The sequence below is a fragment of the Poecilia mexicana genome, unplaced genomic scaffold (assembly GCF_051168715.1).
Source record: "Poecilia mexicana isolate PSO_F unplaced genomic scaffold, ASM5116871v1 scaffold_4, whole genome shotgun sequence".
Taxonomy (NCBI): Eukaryota; Metazoa; Chordata; class Actinopteri; order Cyprinodontiformes; family Poeciliidae; genus Poecilia; species Poecilia mexicana.
The window spans coordinates 1,902,195-1,916,202 of NW_028263373.1; the positions used below are offsets into that span (position 1 = coordinate 1,902,195).

The 14,008-nt window shown below is 38.1% G+C and overlaps 1 protein-coding gene across 1 annotated transcript in view; it reads right to left on the reverse strand.

Annotated features, from left to right (window-relative positions):
- Nucleotides 1–14,008, reverse strand: part of efna2b (ephrin-A2b) — a 91,676-nt gene extending 77,668 nt beyond the window's left edge. The window contains exon 1 of the mRNA XM_088004714.1: nucleotides 13,108–14,008. Coding sequence (XP_087860840.1) covers nucleotides 13,108–13,271 — 164 coding nt within the window. The 5' untranslated portion in view covers nucleotides 13,272–14,008. The remainder of the gene's footprint in view (nucleotides 1–13,107) is intronic.

Sequence of the window (14,008 nt, forward strand, 5' to 3'; positions counted from 1 at the left end):
CCAACACCAAAAATATGACTTTCAGGTTTACTGGTCTCTCTTGATCACCGTTTGATGACAACGGATGATGGATGTTGTGTTCGGCTTCCAGCTTTAAATTCAACGTCGTCGACAAAAAGAAAGTCGTGTTCACAGTTGGGGTTAAAGGTCATGGTTCTGGTTAGGATCAGGTTTAAGACATTGACAGAAAATATTTTGTTTGCGTGGTTAACGGTGCTTCACTTTGTCGTCACTTTGAAGGACGGCGTGTTGGAAAAACGGGCAAAGTGAAGGCAAAACTCGGCTCGACTTCTAACATTACTGCTATGAAATAAAAGCAGATAAAATCCTCAATGTGCATCTGCCTGAAAGCAGGAGGTGTTGAAGGTTTATTTTATGCAGTAAATTAGCAGAAATCTCTATTTGTATCCTAAAACAGACTGAAACCACAGGAACAGGAGGACAGAAAGTAATTCAGCAGCTTGAAGTGGTTCCATCTTAAAACCACACAGACACCTGCCAGCCTGGGATTTAATGTAAGTGACAGTGATCATCCATTAGGACTAATAACTGCATCTAACCTTGGAAAAATTTATTTTCATTTTTAAATTCACTTTAAGGTTTGCTATTAAAAATCTGAAGCATTTCCAAAAGTCATAATAAAAAGGTGAAAAAGCAAATTTACATGAAGAAATGTTAGAAAAAAACCCAGGATTTTTTAAAATAATAAATCAGAGCTGAAATATGGAGGACCAAAACTGACAAAATTGAAAATAAAAGCAGAGATATATATATATTGTTTTTCCTTACATGCGTTTTTGTCAAGAAATCTACCTTATTTTTCCTTTTCCTTATACATTTGTCAAAATATGCATGTATCATCAAAAATACATATGCAAGAAAAAGAAAAAATAAGTATATTTCTGCTTTTATTGCTAATTATGTCAGCTTTTGTCCTCCATACTGCAACACTTCCTGGTGGAACTGAATGAGCTGGGAGACTAAGCGAGCGCTCGGCCATTTTCAGCTCCGTCACGAAGAAAACGTCTTATTAGAGCAGCAGCAGCGACATAATTAACAGCCCACATGTGTTTCACTCCGCCGCGTCTCTCTGGGACCGACTCGTCTCGGTTTCCTTTCTGGATCCAGATGACAGAGGCGATAAAGCCTGCCGAGAATTACGAGGTTGTAATGAAGAGCTAAACGTGCTTCAATAACCCAAACAACCGCTCATTTACGCACAAACTGTGCCACTCTTCCACGATTTATCACTTCTTTTTATTAACTCGGATTCAAATTCAGGATCTCCGACATGTTACTCCAACCTTCAAGACAAAAAAATATGAAAATGTTGAAATTACTTCCATACAAGAATTACTGAGGAGATCTGGATAAACTCGTATGAAACAAACAAAACACCAGAAGGTGAATTATATCTGCGTCTGACACTTTAAAACTTTATGATTAACCGGTTACTATAAACTCCTTCCAAGGTTCAAACAGAAGCAGCTCAAAATAAAGAAAACAGTGAAAATTATTTACTAAAAATAGTTAAAGATTAGGACGAATATTAAAAACAACCGTACTTCAGTTAAAGAGATTCAGGAATTCAAGAGTAAAAAATTGTCTTTCATTTTTAAAATAAAAAAAATTATGAACGTCCTCGCTAAACAAATGCTATGAGGTTTAATCGTTTTCTTTTCTACAGACTGAATTTCATAAAACGTTTTTATTTTTTATCAAACTTTAATATTTTGTGTTTTTTTTCTTTAATATGTTTTATGGGCCAAAAGATTGTTTTTCATTTTTATGATGCTTTGAGTATAAAAAAGTGAAGCTTGTGCTTCTACCGTCGGTCCACACAATGACAGGAGTTTAAATATTGTTCACCTTTTTCAGTACAAATGTATTTTTTTCTTTAATTTTGACTGAAAAAAACGACACAAACAATAAATAGACTTAAACTTCAACCGAAATTTGGGCTCATTTTTAGAGCAATCCAAAAAAAAGATTTTAAAACAGTAAATAAAAAAGAGTAAAGTTTCAGGGAAGTTTCATTCAGAGGAGGGGGGAATCTGACCCCGGCTTAACAAAATGGCGGCTGCAGTGATGCGTTACCGCTTTCTTTTCCTGAACCAAACCGGCCGCCATTTTCTCCTCCAGCGGTGCGGAGCTGCAGGCAGACCAAACTGGGGCCAAACTGGGAGAAAAACTCCAGAAACCAGTACAGCCACATCACCTTGGAGTCGTTTTCAGATGGAGAGGCGGTTGAGGGGCGTTAGCATGCTGCTAACCAGTCAGACATGACGAAATATTAACAAACGATTAACAAACAATTAACCAATTAACGACCAACAAACAGTAGAGAAATCAGTGGCAACAACTCAATCAACACTCATCAAGATTTAAAAACTTTAGATCAGGGGTGTCCAAATTTTTTGTCACCTGGGGAAAAAAAAAAAATCAGAGTCAAAAATATTCCAAGAAAAACAAAAAAGGTTGTCCAATTTTCTCTATTCTCTGTAAATCCAAAACTTAAAAAATATTTTTAAAAGATTTTGCACATTTTCTGTATAAAAACAATTTATTCAGTTACAATAACAGAATTTCTTTCAAAACGATCGCTATATTTAGCTGAGTTTAATAAATTATGGAAAAGCTGATTTTGATGCAGCAAAGTCGTCTTTTGAGTAAAAATCTCTGGATAAACGTCGTTTTACTTATTATTAAAGTTTGGCTGTAAAAACAAATACTTTGTCTATTGCAAGAAAATAATGTCTAATAATTTTCTGCTGACATAAAAATAAAAGTTTAGTAACACTAACATATCTTTCTTAAACTGGAGTTGAGGGCCACAAATGGCCCCGGGCCGCACTTTGGACTACCCCTGCTTTAGATCACTATTCATACATTATTACTGATTTTAAACTCAAATTAAATCTTTTTTATTCTCTGAAATTAATGTATTTCATAAATTAAAAATGATTAAATGAAACAGTCTCTCAGTGAAAGTGCTCAACCTTTTTATTTTTCCACATTTCAGACCATCTGTGTTGTATTTCACTGGGATTTGGGGACATAAATTGAGCTTCGCTGTGGAGTGGAAGGAGAACGATGGATTATTCGCTTCACGTTTGACAACGTTTTGTTTTTCCTCCTTCGGGATTTCGTCTCAACTAAATTTGAACATCTGGAGACTCGAGTTTTTGTCCGTATCTTCTTTATCAAACAACTCAAACTCAGCCAGATTGAATAAAAAAGATAACTGAGCATCATTTATCACTGATTCCAGATTCAGCCTTGGGTCTGGTCTTTAACTACGCCATTCTAATACACAGATATGCCTAAACCAGAGAGACCTGCAACAAAACACCTGAATCCTCGCATCAACAATCATCGGAACCACATGTGTCAAACTCATGGCCCATGGGCCAAATGTGGCCCGCCGTAGCTTTCCAAGTGGCCCTCTAGTCTCCAGATGCCAAATCACAATCAGTCCCTCCAGTTATTCACAATTCTGCGATCACAGAAATTCCCACAAAATCAACGGATCCCTGCATATTTTTGTGCAAATGCATAACTGTGAGTTCATATCAAAATGATAAACATTGGGTTTCAGTGATGCTAACTCTCACCTGTAGATTAAACAGTTCCTCAGGTATGAATACTACACGCACTGTATGACTCTTAAAGAGGCAGTATCATGTTTTCCAGGCACATAAAACCATTTTATAGCCACTTATGTTACCTTCAGTTGTTATGAAAATGCTACACGTATCAAATATGACTTAAGAAATCTGACTTTGTAATTAGGTCTCTGTCTCTTTAAAACCTCCTGCTCTTTCTGAAGCTCTGCCTTCAGGATGTCGTCACAACATGGCTTCTCTATTAACCCTTTCACAACGTTTTACCAGCGTTGCTCTGAGCAGCAGCTCCTATAATGACCTCAGCAGCTCCATCAGGTGTTTGCTAATTGCTGCTGGCTAGTCTGAAGGAGCTGAGTGGGGGAGGGCCTGCGTCTGGAAGGCGGTGCTAGGTCTACCCGAGCGTTTTGCACAGCTGAATGGTTGCCATGGAGATTATAGGATTTCTGAAACATGTAGGAAAGAATCAAAGCAACACTCCAGGATTGTTTTAGATGAGTGAAAAACATTATAAAAAAGTTGATTTTACACGATACAATTCCTTTAAGTTCCCAAATGAGAGTTTCTCTCCCACCTTTACATTTTAACCTGGTTGGTTGAGGGAAAATTTAAACTGACCAATCAGAGAGAAGACGATGACGAAGACCTTCGATGCACTACAACAGCTAAGGTCTGAATGTAATGAAGAGTTATTTTTCTTGCATTCTTACAAGGTTTAACCTTAAATTCCTGCATACATTTTCCAATTTTATTTCAGATGTAAGAAGATCAAACTGCCTTTATTACAGTATGTTGTTAAACTCTGCGGTCCCTTCGGTGCAGAAACAGTGACTCGTTTGAGCGTGAACTCGTGTTTTCCAGCCTCACACGTTGGTTTTATTGAATCCATCAGGAACTTCTCGCCCGGATCCCTTCGGCGGCCTCAGGACATTTTCTGGAGGTCTCTCTCCGCTTTGAGGGAACCTTAATGAAGTTAACATTTTTGGGGGTTTTGGGTTGAGGGAGGCGGCGCAGCGGTAACAGAGGACCGTTTTACTTCCTCATAATTCTATTTAGTGAGACAGAGTCGAGCCATAACCAAAAAATGTTTCATTTAACCTCAGACTGAACAGCCAGTCTGGTGGAGGAAACCAACACAAAGATCTTCAGTCTGAGGAAAAACATCTGCAGGAGAGAAACACTGATTGATCTGAACATTTAATTTCTTCTTTAACTTTAACAGCGACGATTTCAACAGGCAGCAACTCGTAGGAGTGGAAGATAAAGTTTATACGAACGCTGATGATTCTCAAACATGAGGATTTGATTAGCGTGACATTCATTAACGACTTGGAGTTTAATAACTAAAGGAAATGCTTTGAAACCTCATTACATGTTTCGACTGGAGGCGGGACAAAAACAGATGGTTTTACGCTAAGCTGGAAAACCATCGAGGTCACGACAGGTAGCAGCTCTCTCTTAGCTCTGGGAGGGTGGAGATAATCACGAAGTTAATTGAAATGTTATGAATCGCTAAGAATAAGAATCAGGTCTTTTGTGTTACGATGCGTCCTTTAGATTTATTATCTAACCTGAAAGGTTTTTCACCGAAATGGCGACACCTACAGGCAACACTAAGACATAGTGATGTCACAAACAGGTCAGATAGGTACATGTGATGCATAGGGAGCTAATGCCACTGAACTTTGTCATATTTATGGTTTGTTTTTACTTTTATATCTTCCGTTTTCATTCTTTCTTCTCCTTTTTCCAATTTTCCTTTCGTTTCTTTTTTATGTCACTTTCTTGTAGTGATAGCTAGCGTAGCGCTAGCATAGTGCTAGCATAGTAGCTAGCATGGTAGCTAGTGCAGTAGTTAATGTGGTAGCTAGCATAACAGCTGGTGTGGTTTATTTGAATTGTCCTGTAGTTGTTCTGAACAGGACCTTGAACATAGTGAAGCTTATTACTGTTGTTTAAACCCCACAACTGTCCGTATTGTTGGCATTGATAGTTTTACAAATTTCTCCACTGTTTGTTCAAAAAAGACAATCAACAAATAAAGATAAATTCAAAGATATAATTAAATTCAGATTCATACTTCTTTACATGACTGGTGTCCTAAAGAAGTGTATTAGAAATGGGAATATTTTTTTATATTTTTTAAGAGCAGTGTTTGTGGCACAATAATTACTGACACACAGTCGCAACAGTACAATTACTTAAAGAGGAAATAATAAATAGTTAATATTATTGTCACTTATTGTTCTCAAAATAGTATTGTGATAAAACTAAGTTTTACTTACGAAATGGAGGACGGCAGTCGACAAATTTGTTTTATTTTTTCAAAATTGATTTTGGGACATTTTATATCTATTGTATATCGCAGTAAACGCGAATCGCCATTTTTATGGAAATTGATTATTTGGCACACCGCTAAATGCTGCGTTGATGGGATTCCCTGAATCTGTGGCTCAGTTTCCTGAAGGTCCAGCCACGCATGCAGGCTCCACATCATGGATCTGCTGCCACAGCTGTCAGCACACTACGCTACGCTTCGCCCAGGACCCAGAAACGCTGCCACCGAAATAATAAACCACCACAACCTCGCTGGGGGAGCTCTATGCATGCCTTCAGGGAACTCTCACACTCCATCACACGACCTTACCAATATGCTGCAAAAAGCCTGGCTGCTTATTTCCAACCATCCACTGTGGAAAAAAACACATTTAAGCTTTATATGGCTAGATTCAAAGCTGAAAAAAGAGAATTTGGCATTTTTCCTCAAAAGCCTCCCAAATTCCTGATTTATGAGACAACAGGGTTAACAACTCTTCATTCTGTCCAGTGACTAACTGGTCCAAACCGGCCAATATGGGGAAGTTTGTTATTTAAGTTTGGTGAAAAAATAAATTTCATGCAGATGTTTTAAAATGCTAATTGTATGACTAAACAGTAGTTCTCACACAAGGCAATCAGATCCGTCACATTTCTATTTCTGTACATATTTTAACAACACGTTAGGTGTTAGATTTTTGATTTTTAAAAAATTGCTTGACAGATTTTTTTTAACAATAAATTGTCAAATATTTAATTTTTTTATTTTTAGGAATTTTGTCTCGTTTTAGATTTTTGTAATCTGAAGCAAATAATTTATTTTATTTAGAGATTCTTTTAAACAGAGAAAATCTGTTACTAGAGCTTTCCATATATGCTGTTTAATTATTTTCTGGCCTTTTGTGGACAATATGGTTCTGAATCACTGGATTTTTATGACTGAAAACAGTTTTTGATACTAAAACTCATCAAGTGCCACTTTGATTTCTTTATAATTAAGGCGTTTCTGACTTTCTTTCTGTTCCCAGAAAGATGTTGACATTAGTGAAATGACTCAGTGACAGAATAAATGAGATCAGACTGGATTAAAATAGAAAACACAGTAAACACAAACCACAGACAGACACTCAGCTACTTACAGGAACATTTAAATAAAAATCAGATGGGAAAGCAGCCGGCCCTCCTGCAGAGAACAGCGTTAAACCTGAGCCGAGTGGAATCGGGGAGGAGGGAAAAGACTTCTTATTGTGTCTCTAACGTTTTAAAAAAGAAGGATTTTGTTTTGACAGACGTCACTGAAAAAGGAAAGGGTGTCTGAGAACAGCATGGAATCCAACATTTGCTGGATTCCGACATTTGGAAGCAGATTCAAACATTTAAATGGATACAAGAAACGCTTTGCAAGAAATATTTGCTTATAACACAAAGTTTTAAACCCAGCTTCTTCCTTCGCCTGGTTCTGACTCAAAACCATGCAAAACAATCATCACATTTTCCTCGCAATTTCTCTGTTCAGACTCAGTTATTTTAATGGGTATAAAACATTGGACAGTCTCTTGTGAACAGAAACAGAAAAACATTAAAAATCTGACTACAATTGATGGCTTCTGTTTTAACATTTAGTCAAAATTACACAAGAAAAACACAAAATGCAAACTTGTTGAACAAAATACGGTAGAAAAAAATAATCCCATTTGTGTTTATTGGTCACAAATGGCGGTCCGCCAATCAAGCAATCGTTGAACTATCCCAACTTCTGGTTTTCTTAGATCGTGTGTCTCCTAATAACGTCCCAAACCAAAAAACAAAATGGAAATGTAGGTCTGTTAAAAAAATAAATAAATACAACCAAATTGTCTGCAAGTTTCTGCTTTTCAGGCTTCCTCTTGAATACAATTAACATAAAACAAATCTCTGAAAATAAGTTACTATATGTTTGTTTTATCCACCATTAAATGTATCCATCGTTTAAAGGGAGAATCTATAATTCTTCTAGTTTTTTAGATCTGTAATCCTGACAGTATTTGAGGGCAGAGACTGGAGTAACATTCAAAAAGAGTCACTCAGACATACAAAAAAACATTAATAAGTTATATCTATATCCTATATTATTTCGATATCGCGATCAATATCGGATCAGTGGATCTCTATGCTGTCCCAAATCTAACATGGGGACCCCAGCTTTATGCTCACTTTATTTAAGAATTTCTTTACGTTTCGTAACTGGAAATTCCTGGTTTTCATACAAAATTGTAAACTGAAAATCCAAATTTTTTGTGTTTTTGATTTGGTGATTAGCTCTTGGAGATGACGGGAAAGGAGACCAATCTGCTTTGGTGCATCATGAATAAAAGTTTTCATTTAGTTTTACATGTTAAAATCAGAGAAAGATGCTGAAGTAGATTATCTGCAGTGTGAAAATACAGGAAACTGGATGTCCAACAGCTTAAACGAGAAAGAACGCCATTATCTAACTTCATAGTGATAACTCTGGATCAATATTCTGAAGTATATCAATATATTATTGTCTTTCATCATAAACGCTTAAACCAGATTCTGTCAGTTTTTGACTGTTTCCCTCCATTTTACAGCCATACTGTGCACCTCTTTATTGTTGGGGCGAGTTGTGGTGGTGAAGCCCTTCAGCCAAAGAGCTGGGGGCCATTTTGATGCCTGGATGAACATCGAATCCCTAAAAGAAAAAAGGGGGCAAGAGACTGAACCTGCGAGGATGGAAAAATGGAGGCATATGGATGAGTAGAGAAATCAGAAGTGAAGCGGACGGTTTGCACGTTTAGTGAAACACGAACAACAGGAGAAAAGGATGCAAATTTTTGAAGCATTTGTACGTTACAATTTTTTAGTCATTCTACGTTCGATCTCATCAGCTAAAACTATCGGACGTCTGTCTTTATTTCCTAATAAACCTCTAATTATTCCTCATATAATCCGACTGCCGAGATCTGAAAGTGTCAGGAGGCAGCTCAGAACGAGATAAATAAATTTACACTTCACATGAAACCAACAACAAGGTCAGAAAGATTCAATTAGCACAAACTGAACAGGCATCAGATTACAGAGCGAGTCCAGGCAGCGGCCATTACAGACCGCTAAAACACGATCAATGTCGTTTAGATGCACCTTTTGACGTTCCCAAAACAACTTTATGATAAAATTATGGGAAATTTGAGTTGTTTTTGGATATATTTCACAGCTACAAGCCAAAATGTTTGGAGCAGAAGTTATAAGGTCTGTGTTTTTATGAATGGAAGCAGATTTTTTATGAATGAAGAGAGAAAAGTGGCAACTTAGACCTAAATCTGCCAATACAAAAATATTACTGCTGCAACGGCAAAAAAGAAAGAAGAAGAACTATGAGCAGCTTCGAGGTCAGGAAAAAAATAAATAAATAAAATCAGCCAATCACAATGAGACGAAAGGATCAGAAGAATTAAAACATGAGTGGAGTGGACAACAAAGTCAAAGTATGTTTAAGTAGAAACATCAAATTTATCATATAAATCACGTTTTCATAAGAATTACAGATGAATGCATTAATAAAACAAGCAACCTCTGTAGCCATTGTTGTAATTAGAGCTGCAGAAATCAATATTTTTGATTAGTTTTTAAGCTAAATTTAAAATTACAATTTTTGGTAAGAGAAAAAGCCATTTTATTTATGCAAACTAGTTCAAAGTTCAAAGTTAGCGGTTGAAGACACTTTTCTGAAGATGCACGCTATCCATTCTTCTTATGCGCATGGATAGACGCATCCATCCATGCGCCTTATTTTGACAGTTTGAGTCAAGAAAGCGAAGCTCTACCAGCTGACCCCGTCCTGATTCCTGGATTTTTATTGGCAAATTTTTAGCCTGCAGTTGAGCTTCCTTCGTAAAGGTGCTTGCTAACACAAACTGGACTCATTAAAAATACGCAAGTTTCCAAAAATGTCTTAAAACAGCAAATTTCCAAGTTTGACGTCAAGTATGAGTCAGAAAATGTCTTTTTGTTGCATGTGAAGCACAATGACCTTTGACCCAGTTTAACTTAAAAAGGCACTAACTTCACAGTATTTGCCCTTAACGTAAAGGCGATTATTTTTATATTTCTGCCATTTTCTGATTCTGCATGTTTATATTTGTAACACCTGAATTTATTGGTAAATTTTGTTTTTATTCTGTGGTTAACTTCATGACAGTTGGTCTCCTTCATTCAAATCCAGAAATCCGTTGAAGACAAAGACGTGGCTCAGCAGGATGTGTAGGATTCGTGGTACATTGAGTTTTATTTAATTGAGACAAAATTCAAACCTATTTCGGGATTAATTTGCCCTTCAACCATTTTATAATTCATAAAATTATTTCGTTGATTGGTTTTTCTCTGCTCATGTTATTTCAGATCTTTTTTTTTTTAAATTATAGGTTTTTCAAAAACATTCAAAATATGATCCATTATAATCTGGGAGATTTTATCCTAAAATTACAAAATGGATTAAAGAAACACAAATCAGGATCAGAATGGACAGGATTTAATATTTCAGTGAATTTAACTTAAAACAATTTAAAATTTTGTTTGGAATCGTTCAGTTGACCGACGTTAAAATCAATTTTCTGTGCAAACCGAATATTTTTAAACTATTGGAGGAGAGTTTGTCAGTTTTGACGTTTAAGTTTTTGATACACACCAAATGATCTAATGAAAATATTTAGAAACTAATGGAAATAAGTTGGTGTGGTGTAGCCGTACAGATCACAGTCACGGCCGTTTTGGGTTCGATTCCCAACGTTGAGACGTTTGCTGCACGTCTTCCCCGTTTCCTGCCAATGAAAGCCGCTAGTGCCAAAATTAATATTCTTCATTTAAAATAATATTCGTCATTTAGAAAGCTGAAAAATAACACGTTTTACATAAAATGTCTGAAAATACGTTCATTTGTAAAGTAACACTAATAAACTATCCAAAAGCAAACTGTAAAAATATGAAGGACGGTTTAACAATTTTGTTAGATAAAAAAGTAAAACATTTCAGTAATTAATCTGTCAAATTTTCTTTTTAATGTTATTTTATTTTCCATTAAATTAGAGCTTAAGCAATTTTTATGTGTGAAAAAAAGTAAAAAAAAAAAAAAAAAGTGAATATTTAAGGACGTCTGAGGTGTAGAAACGACACCCAACCCGTTTCTGTTCGCTCGGCCCAAACGACCCGCCAACACCAAAGTTCCTGCAAACCTAAATGGATCTCTCAATCGCCCCTGAGCAGAACCGGTTACAGAACGGCAGTTTAAACCCTCTAATCGAGACCTAATCGGGCTGAACCACAGAACCGTCACGGCGGGGCGACGAGCAGCAGGTTCCCCTCCTGAAATTTTCCGTGTGGCGTTTAATAGAAAACGGATTTCCTGCTGCAGATTAGCGGCGGAAAGGAGGAATCCTTTCTGGGTGTTTCATGAACTTCCATTAGCGATAAATTAACCGATGCTTCCCTGGACGCAAATATATTAATTCTCCAGTGAGAAAAATGGTTTTTTCTGCCTTGTTATTACAGGAACGCAGCAGGGACACAAACGATCAGGCAGCTGGAAACCCAGAACCTCACATCTGGAGGACCACACACACTCCAACACACACACTCCAACACACACTGCAACTCTTTACGAGAACGGCCTGTAACTGCTTTTCCTGCAGCAGAAACTCTCCAGATAAAACTTTACTCTCCTGCTTTCTGTTGGGCTCATTATCGTGCTTTTATTTTGAAAAAAAAAAAAGTTTTTTTGAAAATCTAAAAAAAAATCTCAAATCAAAAAATTTTTCCTTAGTAACACCTTCACATTATAATCCTGCAGTAATCCGCAAAACACCGCCGCCTCCTATTGGCCAGCTGAGGAGCCAATCAGAACGGACGACACTCTGCTGCTAGGCGCACAAAAAAAAGAGAGGAAATGTAAATTTACAAGTGAAGGTCAGAGGTCGCACAAAAATCAGATGTGTTCCAGACAATTTAACGAGTTTTTTGGCAAACAAAGAAACTATTTTGTTGTGCTGAAGCAGTTAGAAACAGCTGGAGTCTGAACTGACGAACGTAGCCAAAACATGCGAGCGAATCAACGTCGACTTGCCGAAAAATTAACTGCGATTTCCCACAAACCACGAAGACGTCCTCAGATTTACTGCTGAACCAGCAACTCAGAACCAAACAAAAACCGCTAACCTTCACTGAAAATGGGAAACATTTGATATTTTGGTATAAAAAATGTTCATTAACTGACCCAAAAAATCTCTGGCTACGGTTTCCTTTAAAGAGCCATTATTAATTACAAAAATACATAAAAGTTTGATTTATTTGATTCTTGTTCATTATTTTGGGTCACATTTTCCCATAAATCAAATATTCTAGATCTTTGGACCAAACAAGATGTCACCTTGAGCCGGTCATTGCGGCGAGAAGCCATTTTTCCCTTATTACAGATTAAAAAAACATTAACTGTTAAAATGTAAGCAACATCAGTTAATATCAAATGATTACAGATTTCCCTGCAAATTTTGGTCAAACATAACCAGAGTAGTAAGAAAATATGGAACCAACAGATCAGAACCAAAATGTATCAAGCTATGAACTGAAAACAGCAACAAAGGTTAAATTTCTAGATTGAGAAAGAGAAAAAAAATGGATTTTTCAAATATTTTTTAAAGAAAGAAATGCTTCATTAATTTTCTATGCAATACATTTAAATTGTTCAGTGGGAATTTATAACGTTTGGGAGAAAGTTTTTCTCCAAGTTGCATCAACATCAATTATCAACATTTTGTCCAAGATGGAGCTGAAAGGTAAAAAACGGACAAATTTCACCTGTTGGATCAGAACCGTTCAGGTTTCTGGTGCCAACCAGAACCAGAGGCTTTAAAATTGGAGCTGAAGCTGCAGTTTCTAACATCTGGGAGGCATTTTGAGTTTTTATCTGCACTGCAAAGACCCTGCAGCACACAGTTTCATTTCTCCAGAACTTAACGATTTATATTTGGGTTGATTTAAGGAAACTTTTCCAATTTAAAGTTGATTCCCAAAACTGTTTTCTGATCAAATTTGACCTCAGATCATGATCCGAATCCGTTCCTCCAGGGAGTGCAGAGTTCGGATTAACGGGCCAGTCCGGGTCTTTGTTGGGTCTTACCTGGGGTTGGTGCTGTTCCAGTAGACCGCGTACCGGTCCGAGATGAGCCGGTCGTCGGTAACGGCGCAGCAGAGTCGCAGCAGCAGCAACAGCCCGAGCAGCGGCGGCGGTGGCAGCAGCGGCGGCCGCCCGGAGCGCGCCATGAGCGGCGGCGCGGCGAGCATCCGCGTCTCTTCGGTTCAGCTGTTCGCGAACCAGAACCGAAGCTCATGAAAGACAAAAAAATCACCGTTCTTCAGTCACTTTATATCCAGAGAGAGGAGCAGGGAGTCTTATTTACAGCAGGCTGGCTTCATTCCGCCGCTCACACGATCATCCATCCCATTCAGCGTCAGGACGCGCGGCTTCACGCTCCACAATCTAAAGTCAGGAAAATACTCCGAGCGTGCATCCACGGGGGAAAACCTGCTCCAAACTTTCATTTTCACTCAGTCAGAACCGGGTCAGAACCGTGCGTACTCGCTTTTCAGCTGCAATCTGAACTCGGCGGCGCGTTTACGCGCGGAGCGGCGCGGCGCCGGACACGGAGCTCATTCAGGATTTATGTCTGCTCTTATGTAACCTTCGGGTCCAACCGAGCGGATCCCCGGAGCTCCGCCGCTCCGCAAACTTCTGCTCACAAACTTTCAGAACCGGACCGAGCCGAGCGGACCGGGTCGGGTCGGACCCGTGCACACGGGAACAAAGAGAAAAGTTTAGTCGCAGCTGCAGGAGGAGCGTTTGGCTTGATTACCGGCTCAGCTCCAAACTGCAGCTCCCGGTGCGTCCCGGTGGGCGGGGCTTCGAGTGGGCGGGACTTCCGATTCAGCCATGCCTGAAGCCCCGCCCACCTCCAGCGGAGGAACCCCTTGTGTAAAAAAAAGTATTAAAAAGTGTGAAAAAGGTAGTGGGGCAATTATTG